General features: G+C 37.3%; 1 protein-coding gene across 1 annotated transcript in view; it reads right to left on the reverse strand.

Annotated features, from left to right (window-relative positions):
• VWA8 (von Willebrand factor A domain containing 8) overlaps window positions 1-24863 on the reverse strand; it is a 3458065-nt gene that overhangs the window by 569685 nt on the left and 2863517 nt on the right. Inside the window, exon 38 of the mRNA XM_044071701.1 lies at window positions 17877-17985. Within this exon, the coding sequence (XP_043927636.1) occupies window positions 17877-17985 (109 nt within the window). The remainder of the gene's footprint in view (window positions 1-17876; window positions 17986-24863) is intronic.

A 24863-nucleotide genomic window follows, 5' to 3' on the forward strand; every position in this document is an offset into this window, starting at 1 on the left:
ATTAAAGCTTACTTGCATCTTGCAATCTCAGCCAAGCTTACCTGATGGTCATTAAAGTATTGCTACTTAAACACAGAGCAACAGGCACTTTGAGTAATAAGCATAAATCAACAGTACAAAAATATGACAGAAACCAGACCTTTCTGCAAAATCAAGGACAGATGAAAAGCCACTCTAGTACTTGTGTCTACCTTGGATGGGTGGGATTCTCTGCACATTTACACTGCATAACTACTCCTTGCCTTGCTTCGACACATCCAGAGTCACTACATGGGGAAGTGGGGTGTAACAAGTATGTCACAGTTTGAAATGTCTCTGGCTGACTTGTGATGACCCTGACACATTTGTCATACCTCTCAACCTCAGAGCAAGAAATCTGGACAAAGCCATACAAAGAAATGGGACAAAGGCCCAAAAATAAGGACAATTTTAAAAATATTGCTCTTATAAACTTAGAAAGCTAATAGAGGTCTTGCATTAGTATGAATTTTCTGAATGGTATGAAATCTGAAACTCAAATGTCTGTCATTATTTTCTAACTTCAGTCTTTAATTATTTGTCACTAATTTGCCAAAAAACACAATTTTATGAAAAATGGACCAAAATGTGATGTAAAAATATAAAATAGCAACACAATACAGCTGGGAACCTGTCAAAGAAGGGACACTTTAATATTAGTACTGCTAACTTGAGCAGCTGACAAAATAAAATATCTACATGCATTTCTGAAATAAAAGTAATCTGATTATTACAGTTATTTCTTAATTATAAACCCTCCATGTTTTCTTCCAAAATTGCTATTTTGCGGAGGGATCATTAGGGGAAGAGCAACATTTTGAGTCAAAATCAGGGACAGTTCAGAGGTTTGGCTATGACTAATTCTATAAAGCAATTTATTTGCATGTACCTCTCAACCTGTTAATGCAATAAATCTGGAGCCAGATATATTGGGGGAACATATAAACAGTACTAAAAATTGCTCTTCTATAAACTGGGACAGTTGATAGAACAGGTCTTACTTTAGCATGCATTTTTCTGAAGGTTATGAAGTCTGAAACTAGTGTGTCATTATTTAGTGACTTAATTCCTAAATGATTTGCCAGAAAACCACAAATTTTATGAGGAACAAACCAAAAATAAGAAGCAAAAATCTATTCATTCTTTGAAAATCTGGACAGTTGGGAGGTATAGTTCAGCTGGGGCTGTCTAAGTTTGCCACCCTTCCCCCTCACAAAACCATGGTCGAATGGAGCCTCCCTGCAGCCATTCCAATGATCCATTACATTGCTATTTCACTCCATTTACCATAAACACTAATGTGCATACTGATTTACTTCTATGATGATTTGAACTTCATTTGAAAGTTTTATTTTGCATTTTACAGCACAAACACTAAGACATCTGCTAAACAAACTTGGCATTAAAACTTCTCTGCCCTTGAAACTCACATTCATTGAAACAACATTAAAACCAACATTCAAAGAAAATACATTTTACCTGTGGCAGATAAAAATTAATTCTGGGCTGTTTTCAAATCATAGGCCCCTTGCATATGAAACATACATATGCTCTTTGATACACCTTCCTATTGCTTTGAACATTTTCCCAGTAAACAATGAAACAAAACTGTCCAATTCAGAACATTTCCATCATAAAAGTCTACTCAAACTTCTACAGTCCACTATTATCAGTAAATATGCACAATTCTACAGTCCACCATTATCAGTAAATATGCACAATCTCTGAAGTAGTAAAAAAGTCATCTAAATAATTCCACGTTAAATAAATCTGTAATGAAGAGGTTGGTGCTAGCAATCACCTTTATATTTCATGGTTTCATCGAAAAATAAAGTGTCTGATGCCCCTGAGGAATAAATTGCCTAAATTACATTAAAAATAAGCTAGTAATATTGCAATAGGAAATGGATGGCAAACTGATAACAGGCTCATAGTTAGTATCTTAATTTTCAGTACGGCAGCATTCACCACTTATGGGAGTAGAACCAACAACCTCCTGCATCAAAAGCAAGTACACAACCTTTTGTGCTATTAGCAATGTGAGCTGACTTAGCATAATCAGCACTAAACTTCTCTTCCCCTGCAGCTCTCAGCTCCTTGTAAAATCTACTCAATACTCAACTGCATCTCAACTTCGCAGCACAAGAAGTCTGGAAAAAGTCAAATTTATTGGGGTGGGTCAAAAGGGTAAAAACCAGGGACACATTAAACATTGCTTGTATAATCTTGGAAAGCTGCTAGAATAAAATGCTGTGTTACCACCATACATTTTACTGCCAAGGTCCCTGTGCAAGAGTCAGAATAACATACCACTATGCCAAATCACCTGCTTTGTGAAAGAAAAATGCTGTGTTACCACCGTACATTTTACTGCCAAGGTCCCTGTGCAAAACAGTCAAGAGCAACATACCACTATGCCAAATCAGCTGCTTTGTGAAAGAGAGGAAGACTGAAACTTAAATGGCTATCATTTAATGAATTCAGTTCTCACCATAGCTGTCAACCTCTTAGCACAAAACACCTGGACAAACCCAGTAATGAGGGAATACAGCCCTCAAACATATTCAGTGACTTCAGTTCTTGCCATAGCTGTCAACCTTAGCACAAAAAACCTGGACAAAGCCACTAACAGGGTATTACAGTCCCAAAAATAAGGACAAATTTCAAATAGCCATCTTATAAACTTAAAAAATTGCTATAATAAAAGGTTGCATTACTATATATTTATTGCTAAAATAAAACGCTGTTTTACTATGTATTTTCTGAAGAATATGAAATCTGAAATTCAAATGCCTGTCAATTTTACTTCTGACGGAACAAAAACAATTTTCAGCAGAGGCCCAGGGAGAAATACTGTAGACACATGTCTTTGTAAAATGGCCGGACACCCGAGCAAATCCACACAAACACAGGGATAAGATGCAGACTCCACACAGAAGGCACCCCAGCCAAGAATCAAACCAGAAAACCTATAGCTGTGAGGCAACAATACTGCCACTGCACCATCAAATATGTAAGGAACTAAACATTCAGAAACCTGAAGTCTGAAATTCAAATGCCTGTCAATTTTATTTAACATTTGTTAATCAGGACAGTCTGACTTGGAACAAAAAAAAATTTTCAGCAAAGGCCCAGGAAGAAATAATGCAGACATGTCTTTGTAACATGGGAGGACACAAAAGCAAACCCACACAAACACAGGGAGAAGATACAGACCCCCCCCCCCACAAAGAAGGCACCCCAGCCAAGAAGCAAACCTGAGAACCTGCAGCTGTGAGGCAACAATGCTACCACTGCACCATCAAATATTAAGCATTGCAACATTTGTAAACCACAGATATTATGAGGAACAGATCAGATCAAATATGAGGCAAAAATCTGCAATCTTTTTACAAATGGTGGTGGGTAGGGAATTCAGGTCTTTAACACCTGCATACAAGGTACAGGGTTCAAGCCTGAGGTATTCCCTACCACACCACCATGAGCCTAACCACCCGTATATTGCACCAGGGGCATTTTCACACACAGACACACACACACACACACACACACACACACACACACACACACACACACACACACACAGTCCCTGTACACTTACCTGGTCCTGTAGTACATCCCTGTCCGCAAAACCACCATTAAATCCAGGTCCCTGTCTGCAAAGCCACCATTAAATCCACAAAACCCCGACGAGTGCAGCTGAAAAACCCACGCAAATCTGACCTTGCCCGTCGCGAGATCTTCCCCTGCAGCAAGCCAATCCAGACCCGAGATCCTTCTCCTGACTGCTGACCTTGCAGTCCGACCCCAACGCTTTTCCCCAGCGAGTTCCCAGGCAGTCTATGCAGTTTAAAACTGCATAGACTTGTGGGAGCGCTCCTGTTCACGTGTCTCAATCAGGACTGCTGCTGAGACAATCTGCGCATGCTCCATGCTCCAGACTGTCTCAGCAGCAGTCTGGACTAGTGCACATGCGCGAAGTCCGCGAAATTTTAAAATATTTTTTTCTTATTTTTTTCTTTTTATTTTTTTTCTTTTGTTAGTCTGAAGTTGAGGGGGCTGCAGTCCGGCAGTCCAATAGCACGGGCCGCCCCTGCCGAGGCATAAGGTACAAAAGTGCAGTAAGAACACCAAATCCTCAGAACTGAATTGCTGCAGGAGAACCAGAGCAACACAAGAAAGAAGAGAAAACATATTACAAGTACATCCAGAAAGAGAATAAAAGAAAGACCCCTCAGCCAGAGGGCAAAGTGAGCAGGGGAAGGAGGGACAGAATCCTGCAACAGTGAAAACCAGGACATCTACTGTTATGGCAAGTCCTTATGCAACTGTACTTTGTCCTTCCTTATCAACGTTGAAATATTCCTTACAAAAACGAGAGTACTAAAGTTACTGGAAATGGTAGGAAGAGGAACTTTCCAAAACACTATGGAGGAGACACCTGACAAATTCTGCTTTAGGCACAACATCCAATTATAGTGCTTAGTAAAATTATACACAGAAGACCAAGCAGCAGCTTTTAAAATGGACCTAGTATCAAGACCCTGAAATAACGCTCCTTAAGAGGCAACCGCCCTAGTAGAATGAACATGACCAGAAGAAGGAAGCTCCTTGCCATGAAAAGAATAACAAAAAGAAATGGCCTTAGAAATCCAAAAGAAGATGTTTTGCTTAGAAACAGCTGAAACAAATGTATTGGTTTGAAAAGAAACAAAAAGTTTCTCAGATTTCCTAATATCCTTAGTTTTGTTTATATCTGAGCTGCCTATTCAAATCCAAAGAATATAGACCCCTCTCACAGCTACTTTGAGGAGAGGGGAAAAGGAAGGAATATGAATAGTCTCAATCAAAGGCAAATCATTGACCACTGTCAGGCATAAAAAAATGACTGGTTATTAGAGCCACTCGGTCTCTTCTTTGTGAAAAACTAGAAAAGAAGGACCTGCCATAAGGGCCTGAAGCTCAAAGATTTTTTTGGCAGAAGTAAGAGTCTCCAACATTTTCTAGGTACACAATTTCAAAGTAGAAGAAGCTGCTGGTTTAAAAGGAGGCTGAGTTAATTTTTCAAGAATAAGGTTAAGGCCCCAAGAAGGAGGTACTTTATGGACTTGTTTAGGGGTCTAATATGAAGAAAGCCTTTCAAGAACTGTTTATCCTCAGACCTCTGGGAAAGTGGTAGATTCAAATTCAGACCAGCAGAAATGGATGACAAATGAGCTTTAACAGAAGATTATGCAAAACCAGAACTGAGCAACTCAGATAAATAAGAAAGAACAGTAGGAATACCCATTAATAGAAAAAGTCCTAGTCATTATTATGATACCAAACAAAAAACCTCTTGCACTTTGCAACATAGTACTTTCTAGTAGTGGGTTTTGTGGCCTCCAGCAAAACCTGAAGCACATCCACAGAGAAATGGTCTTGAAAAGGAATCAAAACCCTATAACCCAGAGAACCAAATGTAGGGTGAGAAGACGGAGGATGAATGAGTCAGTCCTTGCCCTGTGAAAACAGATCTATCCTGAAGGTAATTTCTGATGTTTGCTCCTGGAAAGGTGAAAAAGAAGTGGGACTCAATGCTGTTTGGGCCAAAAGAGAGTCACCAACAAGATTTTGGGCCTGTCCCACAAGTTCTTGTGTAGGACCCAAGGTAATACAGGAAGAGGGGGATAAGCATGCAGAAACATCTTTACCCAAGAAAAAGACATGGCATCCACTTTCTAAGCAAGAGTACTTGTTACCCTGGAAAAGAACTCGGAAAGTTGTCTAATTAGAGGGGAGGCAAAGCGAATTACTTGAGAAGTATCCCACTGATGGACAACATCCAGGAAAACCTCTCTGTGAAGAATCCATTTGTTAAGATCTGTGCTAAACTTGCACAGATTTTCTGCCACCAGATTGTGCTCTGAGAGAAGACAAACCACCTGAAACATCATGTGATGGCAGATGGCAAAATCTAATGCTACGAGAGCTAGTCTGCAAAGATGGTAAGGCTTTGTTCCCTCTTGCTTGTTTATGTACCTCATGACAGTGGTATCAGTGAAAATTCTGATGAGATCTGGAGTCCAAAGAGAATGCAGAGCCTGAAGAGCTAAGATTAGAGCTTTCATTTCTTTGATGTTGATATGGTCTTTCACCTGCCTAGCAGACCAGATCTCTGGACCCTGATGTTGTTGGAGGAAGCCCCCAAGCCAAGTCTGAAGCATATGCAAACAGCTCCTGAGTGGGGGAAGGAACCTGAAAATGGTAGGCTTCAATGTAGAGAAATTTGGTGGATCCACCATAGAAACATCTTTCTGAGGCAAGACAAGACAGGAATAGGGAAGTCCAGAGAATGGCAATGCTGCATGAAATACCACTGAAATGTCCGCATATGGAGTCAAGCAAAAGGAACCATAGGAATAGTGGAAGCCATGAACGCCAGTGTTCATAGACAGTCTCTTGTTAACATTAGCTGTAAATGAAGAAGGGACTGAAAGAATGCTGTTAAGGAGATGACCTTGGGAGGAGGAAGAAAGGCCATCATCAAAAGTGTCTGAATCTTGCATCCCAGGAAAACTTGGTCCTGTGAAGGGGTTAGAATGGACTTTTTGAGACTGAGAATGAAGTCCACACTGCAAAGGAGGAGTATGGTAAATTTGAGATCCTGGAGAAGAAGCTGTTGAGTAATCCAGATAGGGAAAATCTGAACACCAAGGAGTCTGCAAAAGGCCATGACCAGTGCGAGACACTTTGTAAAGCCCCTTGGTGCTGTAGAAAGACCAAAAGGCAAAGCAGAAAACCGATAACAAGAGAAAGTAACAGAAAGGTGTAAATACTTCCGGAAGAGAGGGTGAACAGTAATATGAAGATGGGGTCCTTCAGGTCCAGAGACACCAGGTAGGCCTGAGGAAACAGAGACCTGAGAGACAACATTTTGAAAGAAGTAACTTTTAGAAATGTGTTGAGAAAGGAGAGGCCTGGAATGGATCTCCAAGAACCCTTCCTCCTGGAGACCAAAAGCATCCTGCAATAAAACCTTTTTTGCCCCTCTGAATAGTCTGTTGAGCCAGTAAGTCCTGAAGAAAAGGAGAAAAATGAGATATGTGGCAAGGAGGAAGTTGAGGAATCCCTGAAAATGGAGGAAGAGATTTCCAAACCATGAAATAAGAATTATGAAGAAGCAAAATAATCCAAGAGTCTATGGTAATTTGTTGCCAAACTGAAAAAGACAGTTAGCCTTTCTGAAAGAGGAATCAGGCCTAGGGGTTAAGAAGGATGATTGTAAAACAGAGACAGATTTGTCTCGGAAAGAAGCCTGCTGTCCACTGGAATTCTGAGGTGGTTTCTCAGGGAAAACTCTCTTGGAAGGTCTTTTGCCCTTTACGGGTCGTTTATGATGCCTGCACACAAAGGGTGTCTTAGAAGGGCAGTTCTTTTGAAATGTAGGGATAGACAAAATGAAGATTTATTTAACGTCTTGCCTGACCTGCCCTTTATTTTGCAAACCATTAAAGAGCTCTGCAGCAACACAGTCAAACAGATTTTGGTATCTAAGGGAGAATCTGACAATTTAGCCATGAAATCCTCAGGGAGTGATTGTAACCTAAACCAGGAATACATCCTAATAACTGACATGGACGCACTGCCTGAGAAGAAGCATCAGTAGCATCAAAGCTGCATTTGCTGGAATGGTGAGCTAACTGTGATGCAGAACCTAGTAAGGAAATGGCAGAGGACTTAGCTTCATACACCTTTGTACTACACCTGTCCATAGCTCTATTATCTTTACCAGAAGGTAAAAACTTAGAGGAACCAATCAGTTCAGAAAGTCTGTCAGCAAAAAGAGAAATTACTGTAGGGTTGGAAGGAAGATTCTTGTACAAGAATATCTGAGCCTCAGGAATCTTATAGAACCTGCCCAGTTTTTTTAGGAGAGGAGGAGAAGGCTCAGGAGCCGGAGAAGCAGAAGCAAAGGGGTTCTAAAACAGGATGGACTGAAGACTTGGGGGAGTCCATCATCATCTCTCTTTTGGACTTCAGATATTTGGGAACTCTCCCACTGAAAATGTTTCATCATTTTAACACTGGTGTCTGCAAAGGAAAGCTCCTCAACAAGGGAATCACAGGAACACAGTATCATCTTCATCTGATCCTAGAACAAGACATGAATGGATCTGGGAGGAAAAGGTGGGGATTCCTCCCCAGAATTGAGATCTTCCTCATCAGAAGAATCAGAAGCCTTAGATCTCTTAGAGAGAGAGTGGATGAAGGGAAACAGACAGGAGGAAGGTAATGTCAAACCATGTGGAAGTTTTAAGGCCATGAGAGCTTTAAAAAGACCCTGAGTGAACTCTTACCCCTCCTTAAGGGGGTCTTTAGCTACAGGGACTACATGCCTTATCTTTTGTTTTTCTTTATAGGAACATGCACCATAACAAGCTTAGGGGGTTCTGAACCCTGTCTAACTTCAATAAAGGAACCAAGCACTTCTTTCCTAACAAGTATCTAGGGGATTCCCCTAGGCCAATCAGAAATAATCAGCTCTGATTCCCCCTTTTCATCTACAGCAGATGTCAGCTCAGTGTCAGAGGATGTGTGAACAGCATGCCCTATGCTGGCCTTCAGTGGGGTTGTGACAGGGGGAGTAGGCGCTGGAACCGGATGGTCCTTGGCCTTTTCATCAGACCCTACAGAAATGTCTGGCAGATGTTGGACAGCAGAAGTCTCTAAATGCATAATTTTAGACTTCTTTTTCAAAAGTGGTTGAATGTCTGGGTAGGTGGACTTAAAAGCCATAGTTCCCTGAGCCAACAGCTTAAGACACTGGTTTTCCAAGTACAAAGGTAGAGACAACAGATGGCTACACAAGGTTTTAGGGATAACGGCCTGGCAAATATCACACTGAGTGTGAATGTGGTCTTAACCTATGCAGAAAAGGCACTTCTCATGTCTGTCCTTATGGGCAATTGATCTCCCACACTCGGGTTTCTCCTTTTTGAATGACATGTAAAACAAATAAGCAAGCAAACAGGAAAAAAAAAATCCCCAATGGGGTACTTATCTGCTCTAGGCTCGGTAGCTGATATGAGGTAAACAACTTGCAGACCAAATTCAAAAAACAGCATTCAAACTGTCTACAAAGAAGTTCTGTGGATTTGGTGCTCGTACAAGCAAAAAACAGTCCCCTGCATGGAGAAAATTGCACGGCCAGAAGAGGTTCCCAGAAAAAAGATAAAGCCAGTAACTGGATGGCTGTGAAAAAGTGGTTTATTAGTCAAACATTATTCAGACTTCAATCTCACAGACCGGTTTCGGCATAGAGTTAGCTTAGACTTCTTCAGTGTGACAAAACAAAAAGAAAAAAGAAGTCCTTTAATACAAAAATGTTAATTAGAAGAAAAAAACATTAAACATGATTGGTGAACTCATGAATAAATAAAACATTCAAAGATGTTCATTAAGTCCTGGATAAAAAAGAGCACCCAACTTAATTATCCATTTTTTCTCTTTAATATCTAATTTCTTATGCCAACCTGATTTTACTGTACGATCACCTAAAATTTTATCTATAACAAAAAAATGAAACCTAGCTGTGGAGTGTTTTAATGTATGTTTATAAAGCGCTTTATTGGATTTTTTACATTTTATATCACTGAGATGCTCAGAGATATGTAACTTGAATGGCCTCGATGTTTGTCCTACATAAAAACAGCGGCAACTGCAGCATGCCATATAAATTATCCAATCACTATTGCAATTAGCAAAAAATTTTATATCATATACAGTGCTACAGTTGCTACTTGAGAACTCTTTGGTCTTTAAAACATGTTTACAGTTGTTACAATGACCACAAGGCACACATCCAATAAGTTTGTCCCCAAACAAAGTGGTTTGTGTAATCTGTAACAGCATACATTGTGAGTGGTGTTTGTAATGATTGAAATAAGTACCTAGGTTTTTACCTTTCATAAACGAAAAAGAGCAATTTTTTGGTATAACAGAAGATAATGCAGGATCAGCAGACAAAATATTCCAATTATTATTAATAATATTAATAAATTGCCCAATATTCCTTCCATAAGTGGTAGTAAATCTTAGTGGAATGGAAGAAAAAGAAGAACAACCTGCTTTTTGTTTATATGTAAGCAAATCATCTCTGGTCAGTTGTGATGCATACCTTTTAGCAATTGTGACATGGCCTGGTTTATATCCCCTGTTGTTGAACCTCTGTACTAAATCCTGGCTATATAAATGAAAAGTACTATCATTTGAGCAATTGCGCCTCATGCGAATAAACTGAGACTTAGGAATATTCCTGGCAATATGTTTTGGATGAAAGCTGGATGTGTGGAGTAAGGTGTTGTATTGAGGAAATTTTCTGAAGACCTCAGTATTTAGGGTGTTATCAAGATTTCTTGTGATCTTAACATCCAAAAAAGTAATAACATTTTGGTCATAATTAATTGTAAAATGTAGCCCCCATTTATTGTCATTCAGGTATTCAACAAACTCATGTAGATATTCAATATCAGCCCTCCACATCATCCAGCAATCATCCAAATACCTACGCCAGATATCAATTTCCGGTAGGTATAAATTATGTGTATCATCATAAATAATGTGATCTTCAATGTATGCCATGTATAAGTCAGCATAAATAGGGGCAAACGAAGCCCCCATAGCAGTACCCTTGATTTGTAGGTAACACTGTTTGTCATAGAAGAACACATTCTTAGTTAACACATGTTCTGTTAAAATGATCAAAAATGTATTGAAGCCAGGTTTGTACATATTAGATTTTTCCACCCAATATTTGATAGCATCCAAGCCTGCCCAATGAGGTACGTTGGTGTATAGTGAGCTCACATCAAGAGTGCAAAGCCACCAATCTTTTTCAATCTGCATGTCGTTAATGATGCTGAGAAACTGTGTGGTATCCTGTATCCTGGATCTGACCCATGAAAGTAGAGGTTTGAGATATTTTGTCAAGTATTCCGACAAAGGCTCCGTAAGAGAGCCAGTTCCCACTACAATAGGTCTACCCGGTGGATTTAAAAGATCTTTATGAATTTTAGGTAAAAAGTAAATATATTGCCTGACTGGATCAGAAATGGTAAGATGTTTCAAAGTATTAGATGTAATGATTCCATTTTCTACAGCCGAATTTAAAAATACATCAATTTTCTGTTTAAACATGGAAGTCGGGTCAAGAGGCATCCTAGTGTAGTACCTGGCATCATCAAGCTGTCTATGTGCGCTTTATAAACATACATTAAAACACTCCACAGCTAGGTTTCATTTTTTTGTTATAGATAAAATTTTAGGTGATCGTACAGTAAAATCAGGTTGGCATAAGAAATTAGATATTAAAGAGAAAAAATGGATAATTAAGTTGGGTGCTCTTTTTTATCCAGGACTTAATGAACATCTTTGAATGTTGTATTTATTCATGAGTTCACCAATCATGTTTAATGGTTTTTGCTTCTAATTAACATTTTTGTATTAAAGGACTTCGTTTTTCTTTTTGTTTTGTCACACTGAAGAAGGCTAAGCAAACTCTATGCCGAAACCGGTCTGTGAGATTGAAGTCTGAATAATGTTTGACTAATTAACCACTTTTTCACAGCCATCCAGTTGCTGGCTTTATCTTTTTTGGTGCTCGTACATCACTTATGTATCTTATGCCTCGGACATAAGACATACGTCTGACGTATGGCACTTAGTAGAACCCAAGGTTTTAGTATGCTGGCCAGAAGTATGACTATACTTGGCAGGATAACTCTTTTGTAAGGAATACTGCAACAGTGATAAGGAAACACATCCTGAGTGTCTCTTCAAAGTAGATGTCATCAAGAGTGGAGCTACACAGCAAGATCTTATTGCTCCTGTCTGTCTCAGATACAAGAAAGTCAAAATCCCCTGAATCTACTCCTCATGGGAAAATATGACAAACCCAGCTTCAGAGATGGCTGATCTGCATTGACCCAGTGAAGCAACAAGTGAATAGCAGGTGGGCACTGGGTCTCAGGAAACAGGGCTATCACAGAAGACATGTATCCGTTTGATGCATATTCAGCAGGACAAACATTCTCACTAATGTCCAAACCACAATAAAGTACTAGTACTACTACAGTCTCCTACCTGGCCATCATATATTACTTTTATGGTTGCATATTCAATATTTTGAAGTTATACACAGCACTCTTTATGTCTTTATTCTGCAAGAAAGAAAGCACACCACATGAAGGCAGGTAAGGGACTTGTATTTTCAGACAATCCGTATCCACTTTCTGGTTTGCAGGTGGTGCTTAAAACTAGCAATGTATGCTGCATAATACAAAGAGGACAGCTTCCAGCCTGAAGCCTTAGAAAACTTAACTACACTAGCTTTACAAATACTAACAGTAAAAGAGCTGTACAAAAGGCAGCGAGGAGGGCTTGCTGTCTCAGGTGCCAACTTGACAGGGTGCCAAAGAGTCTGACAGTTCATAAACTTTCACTAAGCAGCCACACACTGTTCATAACAACTTGTTACGTCCTTAAAAAAAAAAAAAGAAAAAAAAAAACTTTGAAATTTCACAAGCAATCATTAAGAGATCACAACTGCAATCTCTTATATGCTGGGGGGGGGGGGAGGACAACACTTCCCTACTACATACAGCACTGGTATAAGATGTGTACATTTTCTTCTTTCCCAAGCCCTATTTTTCTATCTGTCTGTCTGTCTCTCAACACTTTAAGCCAAATTACCCTTTTGAATAATGCTATGGATTTGCTACAAGGTTGTTTTCAAAAGAATTCTACACATTACTGCATTTTACAACAGATCAGTTACACAAGATAAAACATTAAAAACAACTTCTGTAAGTATCAGTAACGTCAGAAGTCTAAAGTAATTAAGAACAGAAACATGCACATGTGCAGTTACAGGAAGCCTGATGTATTTTATTGTAATAAGAACAAGTTCCTCTTTGGAAAAACCACACAACAGTTAAAATATTTTTAAATCTTCTTTTGCTGTTCTCTCTGATGGGCTAATTACATATGCTATCTTTTTTGGGAAAAAACTGACAATAAAATAAATCTATAATCCCTTTTCTCTAGAAAAATAATGCTGAAATACCTTACAAAATTCACAAATGAAAAAAAGAGCAGCGACAATTCAGACAATTTATAAATGTTTTCTGCCACAAACTGTGCACTTGAAAATTCTTAGCTGGGAGTTCCCAGCCTTGCAGTATATGGAGACCCATTCTGGTGTTTTAGGTCCACTGCTTTTGATTCACCAAAACTAAGGAATCCTCTACAATAGGGCAAAAACATGTATTTCTCATTTGGACCAAAACAGGGCATATCACCTCCACAGAATATACACTTTCTTTTTAAATACAACAGACTGCCCCAGACTATATCAGGTATTCAGTTACATAACATACATATAGAGAACATTGATAAATAAAGCCTATGTACACTGGAACTGTGTGATGCAAAGTGTTGCTTCACTGCTCATCTTTCCTTTCTGTTATGGATTCTAAGACCAAATATTTTTGTAAGAATGGCTATGTAATTCCATAACCAAACTCCTTCACAGCTCAAGATAAAATCTATTTGGTACAGTGGTTTATGCGGACTTTATTACACTCTTAAATAACACTTAAATATAGCTTTCTAAAGAGAAAGTATTATTTAATATGCATGACTTAAACATACATAGTAATATCAACCACAATGAATATTTGCGCATGTTGCAGTACGTGGCAAATATAGTTGCTGTTCACGCTTCTAAAATTTTTAATGAAAACAGCCAGTTGCAATCAAAAAGAGCCTCTTCTCTGTGCAACAGTCAGCATGGTGGTCATCTCATCTGTATGATGGAATGGCACATAATTCTGAAACAGAAACATGCACATGCTGATCATAGACTGGTGCCCTGCAGTGTGTACTGAACAGAGCATACAGCTTAATGTGCTGCCCAACTCACTGCTGCCAATAGGCATAACACAGCAGGGATAGAAGGGAGGATGAGGGGGTAACACAGTACAGTTGACCATATTTTTCACAGCATAATCACAGTGTCATGATCCAGAAACATGGTCACAAAGACCACAGATCAATTAAAGACAGCTACTCTAGACAGCAAAAAGAGTTGACAACAGAATAATATAACATGTCAAGGAATACTCACTCAATATCTGTCTGTATACCTTGAAAGACATATCCTGCTGCCCTACACAACAGAGAAACTTAATAGGTTCACAGGTGAATACTAGGCTAACTACTTTGTCATTTTAAGCCTAGCCGATATTCCAAGATCAGAATCAAACCTTGTACCTTGTCTCTGTGAGCTGAAGACCTTAACCATTATGCCAAACCCATCTCTCTTTGCCAAACCCATAGTGTCAAATCTGGTATGTAGAGGTAAGGAGGGCCATTCGAGAAGAATCTCAGCAGGATTCACAATATTTTATGAAACCACCAACAAACGATGCAGTCATTGTAAAACACTCCACACTAAAACTAGAGAGTCCAAATTTCGAAATAAAACACCATTCTTTTTATTAGGACAGAAACACCATGAAAAATGCACAGTAAAATCCTCTAGCGCCTCGGCTACTATTAGCCTTTACAGAGTAATACCATTTCCTTTTATATAATAACATATACTCTATTAAACAATTAATACAATTAAGCACTTCGGTCTTAAAGAAAAAACATCATAAAAAACACCTCCAGTTACATTCTTTATTAAGACCCTTAGGGTGGAGTGTGCTATATTTTAAAATAAAGATAAACTCCTTCCTCTGTAAATGGTATTTAATACCATTTGTTGTCAAATACTCATTCCTAAATTGTTCAAGCACCGTTGCCTGTAAGCCTACAGGATCCCCTTCATAATGCTTATTAAAATGTTCTGCCACTGGGCTAACCTGCCTATTATTTCTAATGTCTCTTACATGCTCTTTTATTCTAGTTGCAAAATGTCTCTTACTTTCACCCACATAGAATTTTCCACAGGGACATCTTAATCCATATATCACTCCCTCACTCTTACAACAATACTGTTATTGTTCTTGAAATTTTTTTCCATTTATAATTGGAAAAGTCCTAACTACATATCTGCAAGCTGAACATCCTCCACAGGGCCATTTTCCTTTAAAATACACCTGCTGGCTCCCCATGGACTAGAACGTCCTTTATACTTCTTCCTTTTTTATAGGAGAAGTTCAACTTTATATCTTTTAAAAAGGATTCTTCCCTTTTTACAAATTCAGGATTCACATTATTCCCTACTCATGCACCATCTAGAAGTTGTATGTCATTACTGTACATTCAGGCAGTGGAAAAAGAATAAGCTTTCCATATATCTAATTGCTTTGAGGGAAAGTTGGAAGGTTTATCAGAATACTGTAAAATCTGCAAAAAATATATATTTTTCTAACCTTGTTTCTGAAAATTCACATAATCCTAGGATTTTGTATGATGTAATTGATTCTGTTTTAAATGCTCAAGATTATTTTCCAGTTCAGGCTTCAACTACAATATGTAATGATTTTCTTAAATATTTTATGGATAAGGTTGCTAATTTAAGAAAGACTGTGTCTATGGTTTCTTTACAGGGTCCATTGATTCCTGTTTCGAAGAAATTATGTACTTTTAATCCAATATTATTGCCAGATTTGGTTAAAATGATAAATGAGGCTAAGCCTAGTGGCTCTCCTGACAATGTTTTATCATCGTTTGTTTATAAGGATGTATCTTTAACAGTGGCACCCAATGACTTTGGGTTATACATCCACTATTGAAAAATCGGCCTTGATGCATCTGTATTAGCTAATTATAGGCCAATTTCTAAGTTACCTTTTTTGAGTAAGGTGATGGAGAGATGTGTCTATGGACAATTGTTGGATATTTTAGATAAAAATAATTTCTTAGAAAATTTACAATCTGGTTTTAAACCATTACATAGTACTGAGACAGCTGAAAGTTATGAATGACATTTTTCTTGCAAATGATGGAGGAAAATCTGTATTATTAGTGTTGTTGGATTTTTTGATACAGTTGATCATGGTTCGGCGTTAAATTGGTTTAGGTCTTATCTTTCTGATAGAATGGTATGTGTTCAGTTGGGTGGTTTTTCATCTGATTTTTCCATCTTCCTGGGAGTTCCACAGGGTTCAATCTTGGGGCATTTGTTGTTTTGCATTTATATTTTGCCTCTGGGAGACATCTTACGGAATATGGTATTGACTTTCATCTGTATGCTGATGATTGTCAACTTTATTTACCTTGGATGAGGCTGATGGTCGATCAATATCTAAGGTTGGATTGCCTATGTGAGCTTAAAACATGGATGGTGGAAAATTTCTTGAGTCTTAATGAAGGAAAGACAGAAGTGGTGCTAATGACTCTATTATGACAGATTGTGGTGAATTGACTCCTATTTGAAGGATTCTGTTATTAATTTGGGGTAAAATGGATAAAGATCTCTGCTTTAAGGGTCATATTAATAGGGTAGTGGCATCCTCTTTTATCAGTTTTTCTGTCTAGGTGTGATCTAGAAATTGTGGTGCATGCTTTTATAACCTCACATTTAGATTACTGTAACTCCATTTTATTTGGAGTGAGTCAGGGTGCCTTATCTTGTTTGCAGCTTGTTCATTTATCAGAGATGTTGCAACCTTATGTTCCTGCTGGGCGCTCAGAAGATTTGTCGCTTTTAGTAATGTATGTTGATTGTATTTGTATCTTATTTTGTATTTTTGTAAAGCACTTTGGTGGCATATTATGTCTGTAAGGTGCTATATAAATAAAATTTGACTTGACTTGACTTGACTACATTCCATGGTCCCCACATTCACTTCCTTGTCACACATCCAATTACCCTGGTCCAAGTACCATTAACACTCATTCTTAGTACACAGTCTGTTTGTTGCTGTGGCTATAGAACTGCACTCACGGTGGAGATGTACATTCAGAAGCTGCTGTAGTACACAGCTTACTCCACAGCATTAAGATATGGGACCCCTGCTGCTTGTGTACATACACCCCTAAACGGTAAGCCTGCATTCGTGGATCAACTGTGCTCGGTAGTCACATATGATTTATGTGGTACTACTACATCACATTGTCAGGGGACTGTGCTCAGACTGCCACATTCCTTTTTCTATGTGTTAGCGCTCTGCAGTTCATCCCATGTTAGTGAATTTCTCTCACTGTCCCCTCCCCTTGGACATTCAATTCATTAGACTCAGCAACAGCAGTTAGTCACTGTTAATGAAAATAAAAGCACACACAAACTCATGTCCATTTGGGCAATGAGTCCCTCACAAGAGGACACTTGTCTCAACAAGTCACCTCAGGGAATATACATGCAGCTGACTACCTCTTGAAAATAATTCTAAAAGAATGATCTTTTCTTCAGTGTATTGTGTGAAAGTATGGAAGGAACAATAAGAGTCTTAAAAGCTGATTTCACAGCCATGTTATGTAGCTGAACTGAGACTATACATTAGCATGACAGCTGGAAGTAAGAGTTCACTTTCTTTGTCTTGTTCTCTTTATACCATGGGTCCAGTGCATAAACACAATAAAACTTTCCAGGTGCACTGCATCACAGGCTGTAATCCCATCTCAAATGTGTGAAGAATTTCGCTTCACCTTGTACAGAAAAACATAAATTAAATTCTAGGAACACATTACAAAAATACCCTTTTTTAAACCTATTCCAGCTTTCAGAAGTTCTTGGTTTTAATGTCACAAAATGTACATTAATAACCTTCAGAAGAGTTGGTTGTTTTAACTTTATATATACAAGTAGACAGTTCATTAAACACAGTAAGAAATGTGCATTATATTGTACTTCAGAAAAGACTAACCTGTTCCTCCAGCCCACATGTTTCCACCAACATGAGGCATATTATCAAAATCAGTCTTTCCATGTTTAGGGCCACTTACATCCAAACCACTCTCTCGCTCAATTGTTATCTGTTGAACAGAGAGAAACAGGGAGGTGAGAAACATCAAGTAATCATGTAAAGTAAATACAGCATTTAATTACAAGGCAAAGGTTAAATACAAGTCTGCACGCAAAAATCCATTACAATGTGTCATCCATTTATATATAGCTAGAATATTTTTCATCATCCATATGGTGACTTAAATTCAGTAATAATATGTTTATACAAGAAAGTCTGGCAGGTTATTCCAATATTTATTTATGCAGATTATTATGAAATTAAGTTGTGCAAAATTACACAGCTAACTAAACACATGCAACTCCTTCTGCTTTACTCTTTCTCATAATTTTGCAGACATAATATCCATTGCATAGGAATGCATAATAACTATACATAAAGCACACTTTCCCCTCTCAAAGCTCTATATTCAACATATTACAGCTCTAAATGAGTCACAGACTTTGCTAGTGATTTAGTTGCACATTACTTCTTTGTATTTTTCCCACAAATAATTTATACTACATATGGGTTCTGTGAGGCAGAGGGATAAAGCCCTGACCACAACACAGGCAACCCAAGCTTGATTAGCAGCCTGGGCACTCCAGGAAGAAATATGGCAGGGGAGAAGAACGATGAATCTTAGGTGAACTTGCCTTTCTAAGAGGAAAGGGTGTTTTGAGTTATCAGATGCTCAACCAGATCATCATTATTCCCAGTGTAGACCAATGATCTTTAACATAAATGGCAGCACTCACAACTGGTAGGGTAAAGTATCTGAGTTAAGGCTCACTGCTGTACACGGATATATCCTTTCATGGACTGCCTAATAAATACTTGCACTAGATTACACACTTGACTGCTGAGGATTCATAGGTTCATAGATTAGTATTAGATTTGTACTATTATTGCATAGATTAGTACTATTAGTATTAGGGAGGGGTGTTAGTTTCACCCCTCCCAGCCTCTGTCCCTAAGAAGCAATACTGATGACTATGTTGTCTTTTTCCCTAACTGCCATCCAGTTTCCTTGACTCAGCTGACCAACCCCACATGATGCAATTTCTATGCACATAGCAAAAGAAAATGACTTGCACTATACAGTTTAGGAAAAACTGACGGAAACATAAAGTAAGATTCAAACATATGGTCAGCAGTCCACAAGGCTAATGTGCTAAGAAATGTAGAGAAAAGACTGACTCAGAGACAGCTGAATAGTAGGGTGCAGGCAGGTTACTGTCTACCAGGGTTAGAGATTTGTCTGTACCTATTAGAAGCAGTTGCTACATTTAGGTGTGAAAGATGTTCACCTGCAAAGTGGAGTACTTAATCTTCCAAAGAAAGTTTTTCTCTTCTTATTGAGCTATGACTGTCATTCAGTCTACTCTGTCCTTGTTTCCTACCAAAATATTTAACTGGGGAAAGAATATGAAGATTGCATCCATGGGTACTGGTGCATATAAGGGATATTCACAAAAAAAATCTATTAAGTCTAGTGTACACCCTGAAATATAACATAATATAAAAATAGCGGGTCATAAGAGAAAACTGAAAAGTTTACAGTACAGCCTAGTTATGTTGTTGTGCAGATAGCACATAGCCATACCTCTCAATCTCTTAGTGCAAGAAATCTGGACAAAGCCTAAAATAATGGGAGGACAAAGGCATAAAAATAGGGACAGATTTTAAATTTTGCTCTTACAAAGCTGCTAGAATAATAGGATTTGTTTTAGCATGCATCTTCTGAAAGATGTGAAGTCTGAAACTCAAATGCATATCATTATTTAGTGATTTAAATCCTAAGTGATTTGTTAGGAAACCACAAATTTTATGAGGAACAGACCAAAACTAAGAGGCAAAAATCTGAACAATCTGCGAAAACCTGAACAGTTGAGAAGTATGACACAGCTTGTTATATCGACAGGATAACATAATAGCAACAATGCACTCAATCAAGAAAGCACCATACTCAACAAGAGTATGAGAAGAATCAGAGGTGCTGACAAAAATAAGTAATATTACTTTTAAAAACTGTTTTGGTCCTCTTCATATCAACTGTCAAGCCCATTCTCTATTTTGTCATTCATTCTCCCAATGGATGGTGATAGTATTACCACCTGTGGGTGAGACTCGACCTAAGGTGCGCAGTCATCCATGAGTCATTCAGATGTTTTTGCTAAGCCCTATGCACAGCCCCATCCTAGCTCCGCTATACCAAGCTGTTAATGTGCAGTTCTGTCTGTCTGTGGATGATCTGCTGGTGCATTTGTTATTCATGTAACTGGGCTGAAGTCACTGGTTTCCACTGACCTAGCTAGAAATCCCCTTTCTTCCCCAGGGAGTGGGACAATCCTTCTTATCATCCCTAGCTGACTCTCCAGTGATCATGTCTGTTAACTGAACTTCTTGGGTCCAGTCAGGGCTCCATCTCTCTGCATAATGGATCCAGCTACAAATGCCTCTTTCAAAAGTAAACATCTCTGCTTCAGATTTTATAAATTGAAGAAGGATAAATAAATCTCTTTTACAGATAATACAACAGAAAACTAAAAACTGAAGCAGACAAGTTAAATGTAAAAAGTAGTGCAAAGGGGTGATGTACATGACATTGTAAGAATATCCTCCCTCTATACCCAAAGCAGTTAATGCAACTCTGCACAATGCCTCAACCTCCAGCACTAGGCTGTGGTAGACAGCCATAGGTATGGAAGCTTGGTAAAGCACAGTGCACAATAGTAACAGCAATGAAGGAGAGAACAACTAAGTACCCTGTTCATGGTATACGTAAGGAAGAAAAGGGGTAGGCAGGAAAGCAAAAAAGGGTACTACAGCAAGCAGAGTGAAAAAAGGTGAGCAATAGTAAACAGATGGTGGGACAGGATGTACTGTACATACACTTGTTTTCTGAGATAAATCCCACTTTTATTATTTAAAGAGAAGGGTAGAAGGGACAAATATTGGAGAATGGCTTTGTGTAGGATAGAGGGAGAAGGGCAGGCAGCATGTGTGAACAGACCAATGCAGAACACAGACACAGAAATACAGGGGTGGTGTACATTCAGAGTTGAGGGAATCAATGGAGGGAGTCATACAGACAAAGGCAGATGCACAGTGATGACAAGGGCTTAGCAACTAACAAGTTATGAGCAATGACACAAAAGGGAATTGTAAGATCATGACTTCTATTTTACTTACTTTTTCTTCTTTTGTTGGCTAGATTAGTCTCACTAGGACAACAGACACTTTTCAGGGGAGAGCCTAGGTGGTATTCATACTGGTTAGGGGAAATTTGTACAGAACACTTGGAAAATTCCCCTCTTTGTTGTTGTTGTGAGTAGGACCCATTTTGGAGGAACACTTCCTGTTTCCATTCCAGGAGCAGAAGCAGCCAGGAGAAACAGCAAGGCAGATAAAGAGAGAAGGAGATGGAGTGATGGAAGAAATGAAGGAGAAAGCAAATGCTGAGACCAGAGAATACCTGCAGGATTCTGAGGAAATGTTTCAAAGAAACCTGTTTGATGGAGATGAGTCAGCAAATAATGGCTGTATAATTACAACTTTCAAGTCAGGAGGATTGTGGGTTGATTTAAAGAAATGGTGCAGTGAACCAGAAAATGAAGGAGATGTTTCCTGGGGGGAAATTATTGATAAAATACAAAATGAGGATGCAGACACAATCCTGAAGAATAGTGGTGAGATGGAAAAGAAAACATATGCCGAGAAACTAAAAGAAGGCAAAAGTGGAGTAGCAGAAAAGAAAGCAGAAAAAAATGGAAGTATGTGGTAAGGATTCAAAGTAAAGAACACAAAGAAGTGGACAGATATGAAGTGTGCGACAATTTAATAGCTCCTTTGGGTCTAAAAGCACATTTATTCTTATTAACAAAGAGACATTTTGTGACATTATACTTGAGACTGTTTTTTCAATGGAAAAATTTCTTGGAGAATATGACAAAAAGAAAGACTGTAAACCAATTAATATTTATGTGATAAAGCATTTAACAGGGAAACAAAAAAGATCCATGTGCAATTTCAAACAAAGGTAAAAAGAGAGACTTTGAAAGGACATTTGAAAATTGTATGTAAAGAAGTACTGGACAATGCAAATGTTTATGAAAAAAGGAGGTTTATGGACTGGTGGCAGGGATTGCAATATTGCTTTACAATAGAAAGAGAAAAAATTATACATATACCAAGTATGATAAATGTGGAGAGGAAAGTGGATTTTTTTAAATACTGGGAATAACTTAAACATGCTTTTTTGTGGAAAAGACGGACATTTGATATCTAAACGTGACTAAAGAAAATTATATTTGTGGGGAAATGGGACACAATGCTAAAAAGTGTGAATTGAAATGTTATAAATGTAACAAAATTGGACATTTATGGATGGATTGCAAAAATGAAAACAAGAGTAAAGAAAAAGAGAGAAATGAACACAGAGAAGAAATTTTAGTAGTAGAAAAGAAGAAAAATTGAATGAGAAAATAAATAAAAAGGACACAGAAGAAGGTTATGAAATAAGTGATGAAGAAGACAAACTGGGAGGTAATAAAAGGGAAAAAAGAATTCTATTGATAAATGGGTAGGAGAGAGAAAAAAGAAAATTTAAAAGGATAAATACAAAAAAGAAAGAAAATTGATAAAGAATATATACAGCTAAATATTGGGGCTTGGTATAATGATTAAGATGTTTAACTCACAGACACAAGGTACTGTTTGAATCTCATATTTGGGAAGAAAGAAACATTTTTAGGCTTAAAATGGCCTATTAAGAAAGCTATCCCAGTAATTAGCTATGAACGTCTGAAATCATGAATTTAAGAAAAAGGGAAATGAAAATTTTAGAGTGCTTTCTGTAAATGTAAATAGTATTAAGAATACAATAAGAAGGATAGGAATTTTGGAGTGGTGTAATCCATGTGATATAAATGCAATTATATTTGAAGACACAAGATTTTTAACAAATGAAAAAATATTGCAAACAGAGAAAGTATGGGAAGAAAACACATTCTGGAATTTAGGAAATGAGAGATGCTCTCGGATAGCCATATTCTGTAGAAATACAGTAAAGATATTTGATGTAACTTTAGCAAACATGGGAAGATTAACTAGTGTAGATTTAAAATGGAAAGAACAAATATATAGAATTATAACAGTATATGCTTACACTAATTGTAAAGAAAGAGAAAGCTTATTTCATCAGATTTTAGACTATATAGTGATAAATATGAATATTATAATAATAGGAGACTTTAATTGTGATTTAAGATGTAAGAGTAAAAAGAAAGGAAATGATATAAGAAAAATAAAAGTTATAAGATGTGGTAAGTTAAAACTTTGGGACAGAAATTCATGGACTTACAAAAAGGGGTATATATATATATATATAGAACTGAAATATATTACTTTATAGTATCAGAAGGTTTAGCTATAGAAGGGGAGGCAGTTGAAACAGGATTTTATGATCATCACACAATAATGATAAAGGTACAGGAAAACATGGAATATATAAAAATAGGCAAAGGAATAAAAAGGATAAATGACAAAGCATGGAATAGAGAAGGAAAGAGATTAGTAATACAATTATGAAAAGATCATACTACTATGAGAACAGTTTATACAAATTAGTCTGAATAGTGGATGATATTTAAGGAAAATATAAAAAAATGTTTGTACAGTGGCAATATGATTTGAAAAAAGTAGAGAAAGAAAAAATATAAAAGAACTTATAATGATGCATTGGAAGATTTAGAACATAATGACAGAAAGTATGTTGATAAAGAAAAATAATTATATGAAAGAAATCAAGAAAAAATACAAGAATTATTATATAAGCAAAGATATTTTTACCAAGAAAATAAAAGAAGTATTGAGCTACTTAATCAGGTTAGTAAAGGAAGACGGCAGTATAATGAGAGAAATAAAAAAAAATGTAAAAGGAGAAATAAAAATAACTTAGGAAAATATTATGAATAGTGTAGCACAATATGTACAAGAAATGTTTAAAGAAAAAAGATGGCAGTGAAAAAAAACATGGAAAGTAAAAAGGTTAGCAGAAAAAGAAAGCAGAGAGTTGGAAAATAAAATTTCTTTAAATGAGCTAGATAAAGTATTAGGACAGGTAAATATGGATACAGCTGCATGCCCAGATGGAACAGGGTATGAAATGCATAAAAACTTATGAGATTGGCAAAAAACATTTTTTTAAAAATTCTAAATGAATGGTTACATGAAGGTTTTATGTATAAAGAATTATGCAGTGGAATAGTTAAATTCATATGGAAGATCGAAGAGAACTGAAAAACTGGAGACCAACAGTACTGAATAATAATGATTATAAGATCTTTATGAAAATAATACAAAAGAGATTTGAAACTAAAATGGAAAATGTGGAAGATAGTGTAAAGGGGAAGGGCTGACAAGAATCATTACTGATCGTTCGATAAATTGTGGATGATATTATGAACAAAAAAGAAGAAGTTAAAATCAGGCCAGGAGACCTTAATAAGGCATTTGACACAATCGGACATGAAATCTTATGGGTAATAATGACAGAATATAATATAAGTGAGAAAGTTAGTAAATTATGTATGACTGTGTACAGTAATAATAAAGTAAAAATACTTGTAAATGGCTGGATAAGCCAAGCGGTACATATGAAGAGGGGTGTAAGACTAGGGTGGCCAATGAGTTTTATACACTTTGCATTAGTTATGAATGTGATGGTATGTGAAATAAATTACAAAATGAAGGAGGCGTGGTATGATATATAACACCTGAATACAGATGACATTATAATAATTGCAACAAACAAAATGTGGATAAAAGAAGTAGTAATTTGCACATACGAGTGTCTAGAGATGATATGGATAGCTTTAAATAAAGAGAAAAGTAAAGATTTAGGTG

The sequence above is a fragment of the Protopterus annectens genome, chromosome 5.part0 (genome assembly GCF_019279795.1).
Source record: "Protopterus annectens isolate FY-2018-M chromosome 5.part0, PAN1.0, whole genome shotgun sequence".
Classification (NCBI taxonomy): Eukaryota; Metazoa; Chordata; order Ceratodontiformes; family Protopteridae; genus Protopterus; species Protopterus annectens.